This window comes from Lagopus leucura, unplaced genomic scaffold (genome assembly GCF_019238085.1).
Source record: "Lagopus leucura isolate 7727_CA_CO unplaced genomic scaffold, USGS_WTPT01 Super-Scaffold_100008, whole genome shotgun sequence".
Taxonomy (NCBI): Eukaryota; Metazoa; Chordata; class Aves; order Galliformes; family Phasianidae; genus Lagopus; species Lagopus leucura.
In genome coordinates this window covers 32761770-32775539 of record NW_024962265.1, presented here as the reverse complement: position 1 = coordinate 32775539, position 13770 = coordinate 32761770, and the positions used below count along the sequence as shown (strand labels likewise).

At 44.8% G+C, this 13770-nt stretch overlaps 1 protein-coding gene across 1 annotated transcript in view; it reads right to left on the bottom strand.

Annotated features, from left to right (window-relative positions):
* Window positions 1-13204, bottom strand: part of HMGA2 (high mobility group AT-hook 2) — a 104144-nt gene extending 90940 nt beyond the window's left edge. The window contains exons 1-3 of the mRNA XM_042872713.1: window positions 13094-13204; window positions 10843-10929; window positions 3654-3704 (exon numbers count right to left, since the gene is read on the bottom strand). Of these exons, the coding sequence (XP_042728647.1) occupies window positions 3654-3704; window positions 10843-10929; window positions 13094-13204 (249 nt within the window). The remainder of the gene's footprint in view (window positions 1-3653; window positions 3705-10842; window positions 10930-13093) is intronic.
* Window positions 13205-13770: the final 566 nt, after the last annotated feature.

Below are 13770 nucleotides of genomic sequence, written 5' to 3'. Positions count from 1 at the left end.
ATAGAATAGAATAGAATAGAATAGAATAGAATAGAATAGAATAGAATGCCATCTTTGATTTCAAGCTCTTTACGCAGGCAAAACTGATTGCTGATTCCACAAGAAGCAGCATCAAACCCCAGTGGAGAATGCCTGATGAAATCAAGGCAAACGTTTTGATGATTTCTGGGCATGCCTATGAATTTGACTTTATACCTGTGGCACATAATTCTACTAATTAAAGCCATGTTGCTTCACCTGCCTTTTCCAAGCAGCACAGACTACATCCCCACTATCAAGAAAGCAGAAGAAAACAGGCTGACTCCACGCAACGTACCTTTCAAGAGGTTGGTTTTTTTTGCTTTGCTCTAGCCTATGAGTTGAATGCCTCCTGGACTGCATTAGATGCACTACTGGAGCATGTCTTCCAATTTTGTTTCATTCAAAATGAATCCAGCCCATGAGCTCTGAGGCTGCTCTGCAATGCAAACAATAACTAGGGACAATTAGGAGATCTGATTCCAAAGCACACTCCCAATTTGACCTAAGATGCTAATGCAGACGCAGCCAAAGAGCTTAGAAGGTGTTCCTGCACTAAAACCTCTAAAATTACAGAGTACCAAGGTCATGAAGAGTTTTACCTCTCTCCCAATTAATAAGTCTCACAGCTTTCAATGCATTTCACACATGTGCAGCAACTTACAGCGAAGATGAGTTCTCCAGCAGCAGACATTGTGTTTCTGATTCCACATATTTTCATTTCCCATCTGTGTGATCGGTCAGGATTTTTATTCAATTAGCCTTCCACATTTGGAAAGCTTTTCTATGTATCTGAGTATTTTATTTTCAGAAGAGTTTGCCACTTTTTACTGTCTGTTCTACAGACGGCCCTCTTTCTTTGACAGCTTTGCCAAGCCCACATGATTGCTCTGAAAAGATCACTGGATGTATCACATGCCGGGTTCCTTGCCCTCTTCGCTAGGACCCTCTCTTCCAAGTTTTTTATTAGGCAAGATTTATTTCTTTTCCAAAAAATGCTATATAAATAACTATTTTGCTAGTCACAAACATTAAATACTTAATTTGAACCGGCAGAAAGACCAGCTACCGGAATTCTGCAGTGGTCTGTTAGCTCATATGTCTCCGTGTGTGCATACTGAAGGAAACAGCAGAAATAATACTTTACAATTTGATGAACAACATATGACATTGAACCTCCAGACTTGCAAAAAAGGGTCACAATCTTAGGAAAATACCTGAAAGGCAGAATTCTGTCCTCTCCAAAGAAAATCTTCAGACTCCTTACTTTAATTGGTACAGAACTGTTATCATCAAGGCTTGGTATGTAAGTAAAATGGGATTAAGCAAGAAAATAACCACTAAGGACTTCACTGAAGTTTGGGTGATAGAAAACTGCATCTTCTGAATACATGAAAACGTGAAGGATGATATTGTGCCAGCTACTGTTAGGCAGACTCCCTCTTTGATCTCGCTTACACATTTTACTTATAGTAGGCACTATAATGGCTTGTAATAATTTAACTGCATTTATTTCTGGAGCAAAATAAGGTATGTCACCATACACAGAGAAGGAACTTGTGAAACTAATCTAAACCAGAAAGAGAGAAGAAAGAGGAAAAAGGTATGTTTGACTCTCAGAGCCTACAGAATTACCACAGTAAGAGATTGTGAGAGAGCTAGAGATATGAGCATTCTCTCTGAAAATCACAAGAAATCACACCACTGGAAGATGCAAGTAAACAAAGCGTGCTTCCTATAGACATAATACGAGAGTAATTATTGAGTCTTAAATATGCCTTACTTTAAAAAAAAAAAAAAAGTGAAATTGTTGTAAGCATGTAACCCAATTGTAAGTTGGGTGCATAATAAAGCAATGCATATGCATACTGAATAGCCAACAATTCCCTATTCTGTAAATCAGATTCTTCAATCCAATTCAGCCCATATTGAATCTAATGTTCCACTGATACCGCCTACTCCTTCTTCCCCATACTCTTCCCCACAGAGATACAAAAGTAAAAGGGAAACAGTCTAGCCCAAAAAAACCCACAATTGTTCAGCTCTTTCCACTGAAAACTCGCTTCATTTCTGACTACAAGCACTTAGAGAAAATCTTTGAACATTTCATGCCACTACATTTTCCCTTTTCATAAAGCTATTCAGCCACCCCTGTTCAACCACCACGCATTCCTCAATCAGTGGAGATGGCTTGCCTGTTATAAATTACTCTCATAAAACAGCTATTTCTGCTTCTTCCCCTGGGACTGCACCCAAGGTGAGGATCAAGCCAACAACACTTAGCATCCACATGTGCAAGTGCAGAACCAAATGGGAGGAAGCAGGCGGTAACTAATCTATCTTTTACTGCGCCTGCTGTAAGCTGCCTTTGGGAACATCACCAGCACAGGTAGGTTTGGGAAGGTGCCTTGGGAAGGCACTGCTTCCTAGTGCCAAGGAGATGCTTGTATCTGAAATCTGCCTCATCCAAAAACTCCAGGCATAAGCAACACACAGTATGTGTGAATGTTTTCTCTGCAGAATTTCTGAAATGCCCTAGGATACTTCATCACTGGACAAAGCTACAGAACTAGATCTTAATGTGACTGGTAAAGCCCTTTCCTGTGCTTAGCTGCTGATGCTCTGGAGAACATCAGCAGTAGTTTTAAGGACCTTCTGATGTGCTCTGAGCCTTCAGAAGCGTGCATGTTGACAGCAGTGTTAACACCCTTGCAAAAGAACTGAACCAAAGGGGAAAAACGGCAGGACAGCAAAACTGAGCTGGGCAGGGATTTGAAAAAGAAGTCTAAAGAAGGTTGAGCAGAAAAAGGAAAAGACAACTACAGAAGCATGCAAGATGGGACAGCTGGCACATGCAGACATCAGAGAGAAAAAGTGTCAGGTACATGAAACTCAGATCTTTCCATGGCCAAAGAATCAAAACATATTTGTCTGATGGCCACATCTGAAGAGTAAATGGCCAGGAAAAGAGCAAGTTTCAAACAAAACACACTATTGTGACTACAATTATATATATATATACATATATATAAAAGATAAAATTTATATATACATTCTATACATATAGAGAGAGAGAGAGAAAGAGAGAGAGAAGAGCAGAACAACCTAATTCTAAAAGCAAATATCCTGCTGTTCATTTATGCTCTTTCTCACTGAAATCAAGGAAAATATACCGTAATTCCAGGGAATGTTGCACATTATACATTGCGTTGTACAAACTACATCTGAATGTTATCATGTCTCTCAATCACCTTCGGATGTCTGATAGTGCCCCTTTAACCTTTGTTACTCGATTACTGAGCAAGTTATCTCTTTGCTACTCTTTTCTGAAGGAAGAACTGTGCCTCTTTCCATGCTGATAAGAGACATAAATATTCACTCCCAGCAAACATTCAATAGTAAAGTGTCTTGAGCAAACTACCAGAGTCTAAAGGTAGGAAGCTGTGGTTAACTTTTCTGCTCTCTTAACCCTTTAGTCAATCCACCAGAACAAACAGACACAGAAGATGGATGTTCTTTTTCACAAACGAAGCAGAAATAATTGTTTCCTTAGAGAATGGACTTGTAACATGTTTTATAACACAGAAAATAAATCAAATGAAAATAAATCAAATGATTGAAAGTGGAATATTTACCCATTTTCTGGGCCGCCCTCGGGGTCGCTTTTCACCAGTGGCTTCTGCTTTCTGTAAAGGAAAAAAGGAACACAGCGTATTTTATACCTCAGCATTATTTAACAACCTTGGTAACAAGGAATTCCTCTCCTGCAATACTACCCATCAGTACTTCACCTGTGTGGCACCAAGCATCCTCCTCAGCCCACAGGGAAAGGAGGTGCCTGTGATGTATTTTCTGCCATTTCCCAGCCCACAGGGCCAGAGGACACCTCGCTGCACCCTGCTTTGGTCTGTGCTGTGGACAGGGACATGAGGCAAGTTTGGGACCTGCCGAACTGCAACACCATCACATCTAACCTCCCATGGGTTGCAGCCATCAGCCATCACCTCAAGGTGCTGCATTTGATATGCAGCCTGTTTCAAGCCTGAACAAAGCATTTCATAGCAGCTACAACTCCTCCTTTCAGGCTCCTGATGTTCATGCACATAATGGATTTGGACAGACTGTTACCACAAACGTGTGTTCATTCACATAGAAGGTAACTCCTCTACTCCTCATGAGCTTTTCCGGGTAGATGTGCACCTCAAACTCTAAGCAAACCTTTCAGTGCTCCAAAACATGCATCCTATTCGAGGTGTAAGGAAACAGCATGGAAGGTGCCCTAGAAGTAACAGTGACATTTATATGAGCTCAGCAGTTGGTTCTGTAGCTCACCTTTAGGGAAATCTGGGTTCTTGTACAGACTTTTCCACGAGTCTTCCCTAGATAGGCTCTGCCCATCCACACCCCTTCAGGCAACAGCCCTGCTCCCAATGAGAGTGAGAGAGAGATCTTGCCACTGTGAGAGTAGAACTTCCGCTGCCTCAGACATTGCTAAGAACAAACATTTCTAGCATACATTCTACACATGCTCTTCCATGCTTCCTTGAACTGTTTAGTTTCCAGTTCACTGTAGGTATGTTTGATTAGCCCCTAGAAATCAGCCATCTCATTAAGTAGATCACTTGCAGGTCAATCTCTGTAATATACACTGTCACCTAACACTGGGCACGGTGGATCCCTCTGCCAGAGAACCTGAACCTAAGGAGCTGCGGAGGAATCCCTACACAAACAGCACTACAAGGTAAATGCAATTACTCTAAAAGAAATATCTCACCAAGAAAAAAAAGCTGTGAAAAATAAAATTCACACTCCTAAAGGGCAAAATTATCACTCAGACTTGTTAAAAGAGTAAACTTGTCCTTTAATCGTTTATACCAGCATTACATGTAAGGTGAAACCCTCTTATGAGAATACTTGTTAAAGTGAATTTGCTACATACAGTTGCTGTCTATTTCAGAGTTTTGGGTCCTTTTAAAGTGTTCCATATTTCCCTACTTAATTACCTGAAGGATGCAAGAAAGGTTCAAAAATCTATGAAAAAAAATCTAACTTTTTGGAAACTAAAACTGCTTTTGTCTCCCACTTAACGCTACTAAAGGCATGGTGGGAGCTGCAAGCTCCACTCCAGGGGGGGGGGGGGGGGGGGGGGTGAGCCATCTCCCCAGAAAGGCCGCAGCCAGGTTCCAGGGGCTGAGACCACTTGGGGAACCCTCACACCAACAGGCGCCAGGCTCCTGCTGCATTGCGAGTTCTGCCTCCCGTTAGAGGAAAAACATTTCCAGAGCCTTATCAAAACCAAATCTTCCCCAGAGGTGAGCTGAGCAAACAGCGGGGAATGCCAGTTACTATGTTTTGGTACAGATCTACTCTGTAAGTAAATAGGAGGGTTTCCACAGGCTAAACTGCAGCAAGTGAGCAACCGGAACCAGCGGAGAGGATGTGTTTATCCCCATCCTGAGGGCAAAGGAAGACAAAACACTCCTGGAACTACCACGAAGCAGCAGAGCCAGTCCAGTGGTGATAAAAAGGCGTGAAGTTTAGCAAAATATTCCCCTTCTTTCCATCTGGATATTTTTTTTGAGGTTGCGTGTCACAAACATAGCCCGTATTTTCTCCAGCAGCACAAGACTGCCTTTTAATGTGGGGGCTTGAGGAAAGGTTTTATTGTAGATCAGACAAATTATTCAATGTTTCTCTGTATAATTTTCAAGTAATTAATAAGAATGGGAACAAGTAAGCGCAAAAGCTTTGCTTTTTGTATTCCACAGGTATTTACATAATCTAAACCATGTCTGTCCATCAGGTCTCTGCTTTAATTGAAGTGTTGCCTCTGAAGCTGGGAACAAATCCCAGGAGAGCCCAAAGCCACCCACTGATCACAGGGGTCCGTATCTGGGCAGCACAGCGCGGCGCTCAGCCACCCCACCCGCAGCAGCCTGTAATTGCTCACGCAGAAAGGAAGCTGCTGCCCTAATCCTCTAAAGCACTCTCTGAAATTGAGATGTGTTTGGTCAGGATTTCCTCAGCACTCGGCGCTATGCTAGGAGGCATCCTCTTGTTCTGCGCATCTAAGGCATGGAATCACCGAACTCAGAGGAGGGCTGGGTGCATAATCAAACCAAGGCTATGATAATTTGTGAAAAACTTCTTATAACCAATCATATCAACATCTCATTATTACTGTGTCGCATTTTAGGACTAGAACTGGATTGACGTGCTCTTCAGTGCATGATCTATAGGGGAATGCTATTTTTGTCCCGAACGATGACCACACCAGCCACCACCACACCATCAACATGTCTCTGACAGGTGTGCAATCCAGCCAAGCCCCACACCACAAGGCCAGTCCAACCTGAATGGCAGCCACCAGCCCCATGGAACCCAGTCGCCTCGGATCGCTGCATCTCCATGCTGCACCAACAGCCATGCCCAAACAGCTGGTGCTGCCGCAGGTAATTAACAAGACAACTATAAATAATTGAGTGACTATAAAGTGCTCTTTGGGCATCTATCTATTGTCAAGGAAGATGGCAAATACAATAGAACCCAAACTTTGGGAACTCTAACCACTCTGCAAAATGATCTGCTGGAGACCTCAGCTGAAATGTGTCAGAGCTCAGACAGGTGAACCAACGGCAAGGTCCCACTGCAAGGAATGCTGCTGTCAAACTGTGCCAAAAGAGCTTGTGCAAGGAACTTATAGAAAAGTCCTTTTTGCTATTTGTTTCTCTTTTTTAGAAGAAATGTAGGCATTGGCTAGATACAAAACTACTGCGCTTGCTGTGTCTGCTTCACCTGTTTTAATTCTAAACAGGAGCCATCTCCTGCTTCACCCACCTTGCTCAGAGCATTTGCAGTCTGATTTTTTCAATCTGATTTTTTTAGGTACAATAACTCTACTGTGATCCCTTGATAAACGTGAACTTGTTTTCCCTTTCAGTCTGCTACGATTGGTGCCGGTAAGAATGAATGAAACATGGGAAAAGCCAAATAGATTTTCATGAACCAATTTAGAGCAGAGTCCTGGTCACATGCAACATTTTTTTTTTTTTTTTTTTATTTTACCTTTGGACCGTTTAACTCAGGGACGTGGTTTTCCACATACCAAACTCTGGCCATGTAATGAGAGACGGTACGAAGTGTCGTCACACACAGAAACACAGGTTCTGGTTTTCAGAGAATGACATTTCAAGATCTGGTATCATCGGTGAAGTTTACTACTTCAATAACTGCAACATGACTCAAGATGCTTGTACTGAAGGCAAATTTTAGAAGAGATTTTATTTACAGATATTCCTGGGATACCTTCCTGACGTTTTCTTTTCAGGCAAACATACAGACGTTAGCACGTTTTTTCCTTGTTCTGACCCTATAATTGTTCTTTTTTCTTCCCAACAAGAGAGCATTTATGCCCCTATGGTATTTTTGTGAAGCCCAACTGTGGGAGCCAAACAAAGAAAAGCCCCTGAATGGCACAGGGAAATGCGACGGGCTGGGAACACAACACAGCCTAACGAATAGAACTCAACCACACAGCATCCAAGAACTGAAAAGGAACATCCTTACTATGACTCGGCTGCAAAACCCAAGTTGTTCTTTACAAAAAATATAAACCTTTTTTTTTTTTTTTTTTTTGGTGCTAATTTTTTACCAATATTTTAAATCAGTAACAGAATGACACGTTTAAAGGCACAGATTTGAGTAACAGCTGGGTTGTGCGGACTCAAGCACAAGGTGACCAGAAGCTGTTGGTGGCTCTCTCCTCCTGTGTTAATGTGTTGTGTTTGTTCTGTTCACAAAAACTGAAGTGAGAAATGATTCTTCTAGAAAATGATGCTTACCTTTTGTGCCCATTTTATAACAAGTGAAGTACATGTAATATGCAAATGTGCTTTTTTTAACCGTGTATTGCCTAAAATTAGAGCAATTGCTGCATTATTAGCTATCCAGTTGGTCTTGCAACATTCTGTATGCATTGTCAAGTTTCACGTTGCTAATTTCCTAACAAGCACAGTTTGTTTTCAGATGCCCCAAGGCCAGTTTACTAAGACCAAACACAAGCTCTGAAAACTAATGGAAAAAAAAATAATTAAAAAGTCCTATGAACCGAGGTATTTAAATCCACAACACAATCATGATTCTAGGGCAGATTCTAGGGCAAACTGTCGGCCATCCGCATTTACTTTGTGAAGCATAATAAAACAAAGCCCCAGCACTCGAGTATTTTTAACTGACTGCCGGTTTGTGCAATGTATTTTTAATTGTGATGTGTAATGGTTTGCAAGAGAACACCCCATCAATTAATCACGAGAGCGTTCTCACGTCTGCTCAGTGGGTGCGTTTATCTCGCATGTTGTGAACCCTGCAGCACAACTCAATGCACCAACTTGGAGGAGCAAAGGCCACACACCACTCTTCAGAAATTCCATCAACTTCCAAGCGTGTGGGCAGGACCCATGTTCACATGCACGGGGGACTGAGCGGCGTGAGCTCACTCTGAGAGCTGAGACAGGGAATAGAAAGCCTTAAATGCAAGTCTTACATCTTTGTATGTGCAAATATGTCTGTCACAACATGCAGCACACAGCTTTCAGAGGTGATAACCCCACCACCAAAACGGGGCTTTCTTACAGTGCCAAAGCCTCTCCATTCATACCCTTGGTAGAAAAACTATCAACATTAATATCAGCTAGAGAGGTCGGTTCAGATGTCTGGTGAGAAGCTGAATCATTTCAGAGAGGGTTAATTATCTATTTGGGAAAAGAGCTACAATATTTAGTGGAAATGTGATCTCAGATGCTTTTTTCTAGGAAGGCTTTATGAGCCTTTTGTGTTTTAGGAGAGTTATCAAACATTTACATATTTTAATCCTTAAACCTGGAAACAAATAAAACCAGTAATTACGTACCCCTCGAGGATTTTTTTTTAAATGATAAAAGGACATGTGGACTTCGGTGAATTTTTTATAATATCAAAACCTGAAAAAGGTTTGCTTTAATTAGGGAGGTAACCTGATGCGTTCTGAAAATCAAAATGCTACAGTGAAATTGCTCAGATCATAAATTAGATTAAAAAAAAACAACCGTGTGCACCAGAATCATCTAGAAAGCTCTTGAATTGATATGCCCACAGATGTAAGAGAGATTTCATGTTATTTTCCATTAATATCAATTTTCAAATCACTCATATAAATGAAATAACATTAATGCTTCTCTCAGAAATGTCTATCTTTTGAAAACACCTTTCTATGAATTACTTCAAACCTAATCTCATTACAAATATTTCTCCTAGGAAAGCCAACACTCTGAAGAGTAATATTTAAAACACTAAAGCTCACACTTGATCTTGCTGGTCTAATAAAAAACTTCTCTTTCCCTTTCCAAGAGCGAAATTTTAACTTTTATAAAGTGAATCTGAAGAACATTTTTATTACACAAAGGAAAAAAAAAAACGACTTTCGAAGGTCAGTAGGTTGGACAGTGGCTTGATATATTTTAAATGCTTAACCTGTAAAGCATTTTTACTAATTCATGACCTTCTAGTCAGAATACACCGCTTTCTGCAGCTCAGAAAGTTAAAAAAAAGCCAAACAACAACACAAAACAAACACACACACAAAACCCACCTATTTCACATTTATGAGAGCTGGAAAACATCCCTCAAACAAATACTGAGAAGCTTGGAGCAAAGCAGACATGAAAGCCCCATCACCCCCCCAATAACTGAATACTTATCAGCAGTTGCTCTAGGAATTTATAACACTGAAAGCTATCAAACTAAATAAGGTCAGCACCATAGGCACAATGAAAAATGAACCATAATGAGTTGAGGCTACAAATACCTTCCACCCGGACTTTGCCACAGATCTGCTTAAAGACACTGATAGCCTTCAGCATCGCAGCTCCCTACCAGATTTTGTAAGCTTTTGTTTCCAATTTAGTACCTGCGAATTGGTGCTAACTGCTGCGCGACCATCACCATAAACACAGCTCAGCATTTACTTCCAAGCCTCCACGCAACTATTTGCCTTCACTAAAATAACTCCAATAGCAAGGTGTGATTTGCCTTGATAGCAGTTTTCTGACACTGAGCTTTCCCAGATTCAGATACAATGAAGGCACTCTGAATTTGCTGTCGAAGCCCATGCAGTAAGTGGGATGAGCCCAGGGAGGCTGTACCAGAGCTGGGTGCAGGCAGAGCCACAGACGCACGCTGCTCCCATCCCCAGGCACAGGCAGGGGCTCAGAAGACAAACAGCACTTCAAGGGAAAGCCTCTTAGAAGATGATTTCTAAACGAGATATCGAGGGCTTTTACTGTAACTCACAGTTTACTTTACCAGCACATTTTAAAGCTGTAAATTTCAATACATGCGCTTATTTCCATCAAGGCTCAATTGGATTTTCTTCTAATTAACCCGTGTTTGACAAAACACACTGAGCTTTAGTACGCACATTTGGTCAGTATTGTAAAGCCCATAAGTGGGCAAGAAATACATCTTCTCCCAAAAACCTACACTGAGATACAGTATGCTTAACACTGATTTCACTGCTTGATGCAGGGATCTCAGAAAATGCATCAGATGCATGGTGGTGTTTCACTATTCAAGGAGCAGGCTGCCCCTCTGAGTTCTGTGCCCTGGGTCCTGCTGTTTGTAAACTTAAAATACAAACTACACGCTGTATGTACATACATTGCATGGAGCCTTTCTCAGAGGCTCCAGCCCCACTGCTCACAGCCTATATGGCTGCATCCTTTGCTACCACTTGATTTAAAAAAAAAAAAAAAAAAAAAGCATTAGGAATTTTCTCTTTCATGCTCTCACCTTCTGAGCTGCTTTAGAGGGACTCTTGTTTTTGCTTCCCTTGGGTCTTCCTCTTGGTCTTTTAGGAGATGGTTCACCAGTTGGTTCCTAAACACAGGAAAACATGCTGTTGTGGCAAGCAGCTACAGCACCCGAGATCTGAAGGACAAACTACAACGGAGCAGTTACTGAAAGCGTAGGAATTAACAGCCTAAAGAAATGCAACAACGTTTCAAGTACCACACGAAAAACCGAACAACTCGAGGTAAAGAGAAAAATGCCATCAGCACACTGAGGGAGTTCAACTTTCCTTGCAATTGCTCAGAAAGCCCTGAGAAGCTCCAGTGCTCTCCCCAGCAAGCTACAGCAGAAAGCAGTTTTTAAAGAAGATGGCTATGGCTTCCCTCGTGCAGTAATGAGTATTCAGAAGTTAACGGAGTTATCCATTTAATTTTAATCGCGTTTCATTATAACCAGACACAATTAGCACACACACACCTTCAGGAAAAAGAAAGAAAGAAAGAAAGAAAAATTAAAAAAAAAAAAAAAAAAAAAAAAAAAAAAAAAAAAACCCAAAGCTAACTACTGGAAAACCAGAAAGAAGGGTTTGAGACTAATCTCTCTGCCAGGGAGACAAATACTGCGGGTGGATTTTTTTATTATTATTTTTTTTTTTTGGTGCCGTTCTGCATTACTTTCACACCTATTTCAACCAGAATTGATTCGCAGCAAAATGCAAATGCAAAAGTTCCCTCCAGCGGAGCCTTAGGGGAGATAAAGGATCTGAAATAAACAAACAAAAAAAGTCTAAAACGCCGAGACCGGAGCAATGATTGCTTTGGCAGTTTTAGCCAGCTCCTGTTTCTGACAGTGCCCAACCAGTGCTGCGCAACTGGGGTAAGTTATGCGGGTTCGGGCTCACCGAACTCTCCCACTTTCCCAATACTTCGCGTTTCACTCGGAGCGCAGGATGGGGCACAACCAATGAAATGCCCTTTGTTAACTTACAGCGGTCCAAAGCCCGCAGCTCTCGGACCACCGAGGGCTCAGGGGAGGCTGCAGAGGGGTCTCCTCCCCGCGGGGCCTCGGCGGGAGCCCCACGGCACCGCACCGCTGCGAGGGTACGCCGAGTGTTTTCCCTTACGTGCATTCAAATGCTAAAATAAATGAAAGAAAATAAAGGAGAAAGAAAAGAAAGAAAAGAGAAGAAGAAGAAAAACGAAAGAAAGAAGAAAAAAAGGGAGAAAAAAAAAAAAAAAAGGTAGGAGTGGGGGAATTGAAAAGAAAAATAAATAAATAAAGGAAGGCCCAGAACGGCGCTGATGGGGGCAGCGGGCCGGAGCTGCTCAGCGCGGCACTGCGGCAAAGCTGGAAGCCGAGGGGCTCCGGGGATACGGCTCCCAGAAAGCGAAGCCCTCAACCCCGACAGCGCAGCATCGAGGGGCCCGGCCCGCGGTTCCCACAGCCCCCGGAGCGGCTGATGCTGAATGAATGGGGCGATCGCAGAGAGCCCGCTTAGCGGGAGGCAACTCCGTGCTCGCAGCCGCGACCTGCGAGGGGCCGCGGGCGCGCGGCACCGGGCCGCGGCCACCCGGGCGCTGCGACAATGGCACTCGGGGGAGGTGGGAGCGGACGGGTGAGAGCTGGGGGTGAGGTGAGCAGCGCGCGGCCATCCTGGCGCTTGTCGGTCCCTGCGGGCCCGGGGCGGGCGGCGGGGGCGAAGGTGGTGCGGAGCAGTGCGGGGCGGTGCGGGGCGGTGCGGGGTCGTGCGGTGCGGGGCAGTGCAGCCCCCCCGGCTGCCCCCACATCCGTGAACGGAACGGGGGCACCGCTCTGCAGGGGGAGGAGGTGGGGAATGGAGGAGACGCGTTAAGAAAAAAAAAAAAAAAAAAAAAAAAAAAAAGAAAAGAAAAAAGAAAGAAAAAAAGGCAGCCCTACGCGACCCTCCAAACCCCCTCCTCTCCCTCAGCGCCGGGCTCCGGGGGCAGGCAGGGGCCGGGTCGCTCGGACTCCGGCCCCGGTGGGACCGCCACACTCAGGCACGCACGAACGAGACCCTGCTGGCTCAGAGAGGTGCGCGCCCGGCGAGCCCCCGCTCCCCGCTTTCGCAATTTCAAACTGAGCTCCAAGTGCCCCCGCGGGCGCTGGTTGGTCGGAGCCGCGTTCCCCACTGACACGGCTCGGCCCCGGCTAGCGGCCGCCACAATAGCGGAGCCCCGCGCGCAGCCCTCAGCCCCCGTCCGCGGCACCCGCGGCGCCGCGCGGTACTGACTTGGGGCTGCTTCCTGGGTCTGCCTCGTCCTCGCTTCTGCGGCTCGGCGGCGGCAGGTTGCTCCGGGGCGGCGGTGGAAGGCTGGCCGGGTCCCTCGCCTTGGGCGCTCATGGCGAGCCGAGAGCACAGCCCTCCGCCCGGCTCTGCGCGGCACCTCGCGACGGGGGGAAGCACACGGAGCGCTCGCGCCGCTTTCGCTGCGCGCTGCCACCGCCGCACCGGACGTCCTGGTGCTGCCAAAAAGGAGAGGAGAGGGGAGGAGGAGGAGGAGGAGGTGATGGTGGTGGCGGCGGCGACGGCGGTGGTGCTGGAAGAGGAGGGGAATGGAGCTCTCCGACAATTTAGGAAGGGGTTAGGAACGTGGAGCGGTCCCAGAGCGGGAGGGTTTAAAAAAAATTAAATTAAAAAAAAAAATTAGAAAAAAAAATTAAAAAAAAAAATAGATCGCAGCGCTGGGAGAGGGTAACGCTCCGAGACGAGAGGGGAGAGCCCCGCAGAGGGCAAGTGGCGGCCGTGCGCTCAGAGCGGCCGCGCCGAGCGGGGGTCGCACAGCGCGGGGCCGGGCCGGGAGCGCGCCCGGGGCGGACGGGGGGCGCGGGAGCAGCGGCGGCAGCGGGCGGAGGGAGCGCTCATTTAAAAATTAATAATAACGCGATTTGGGAGATCGGGGAGGAAAA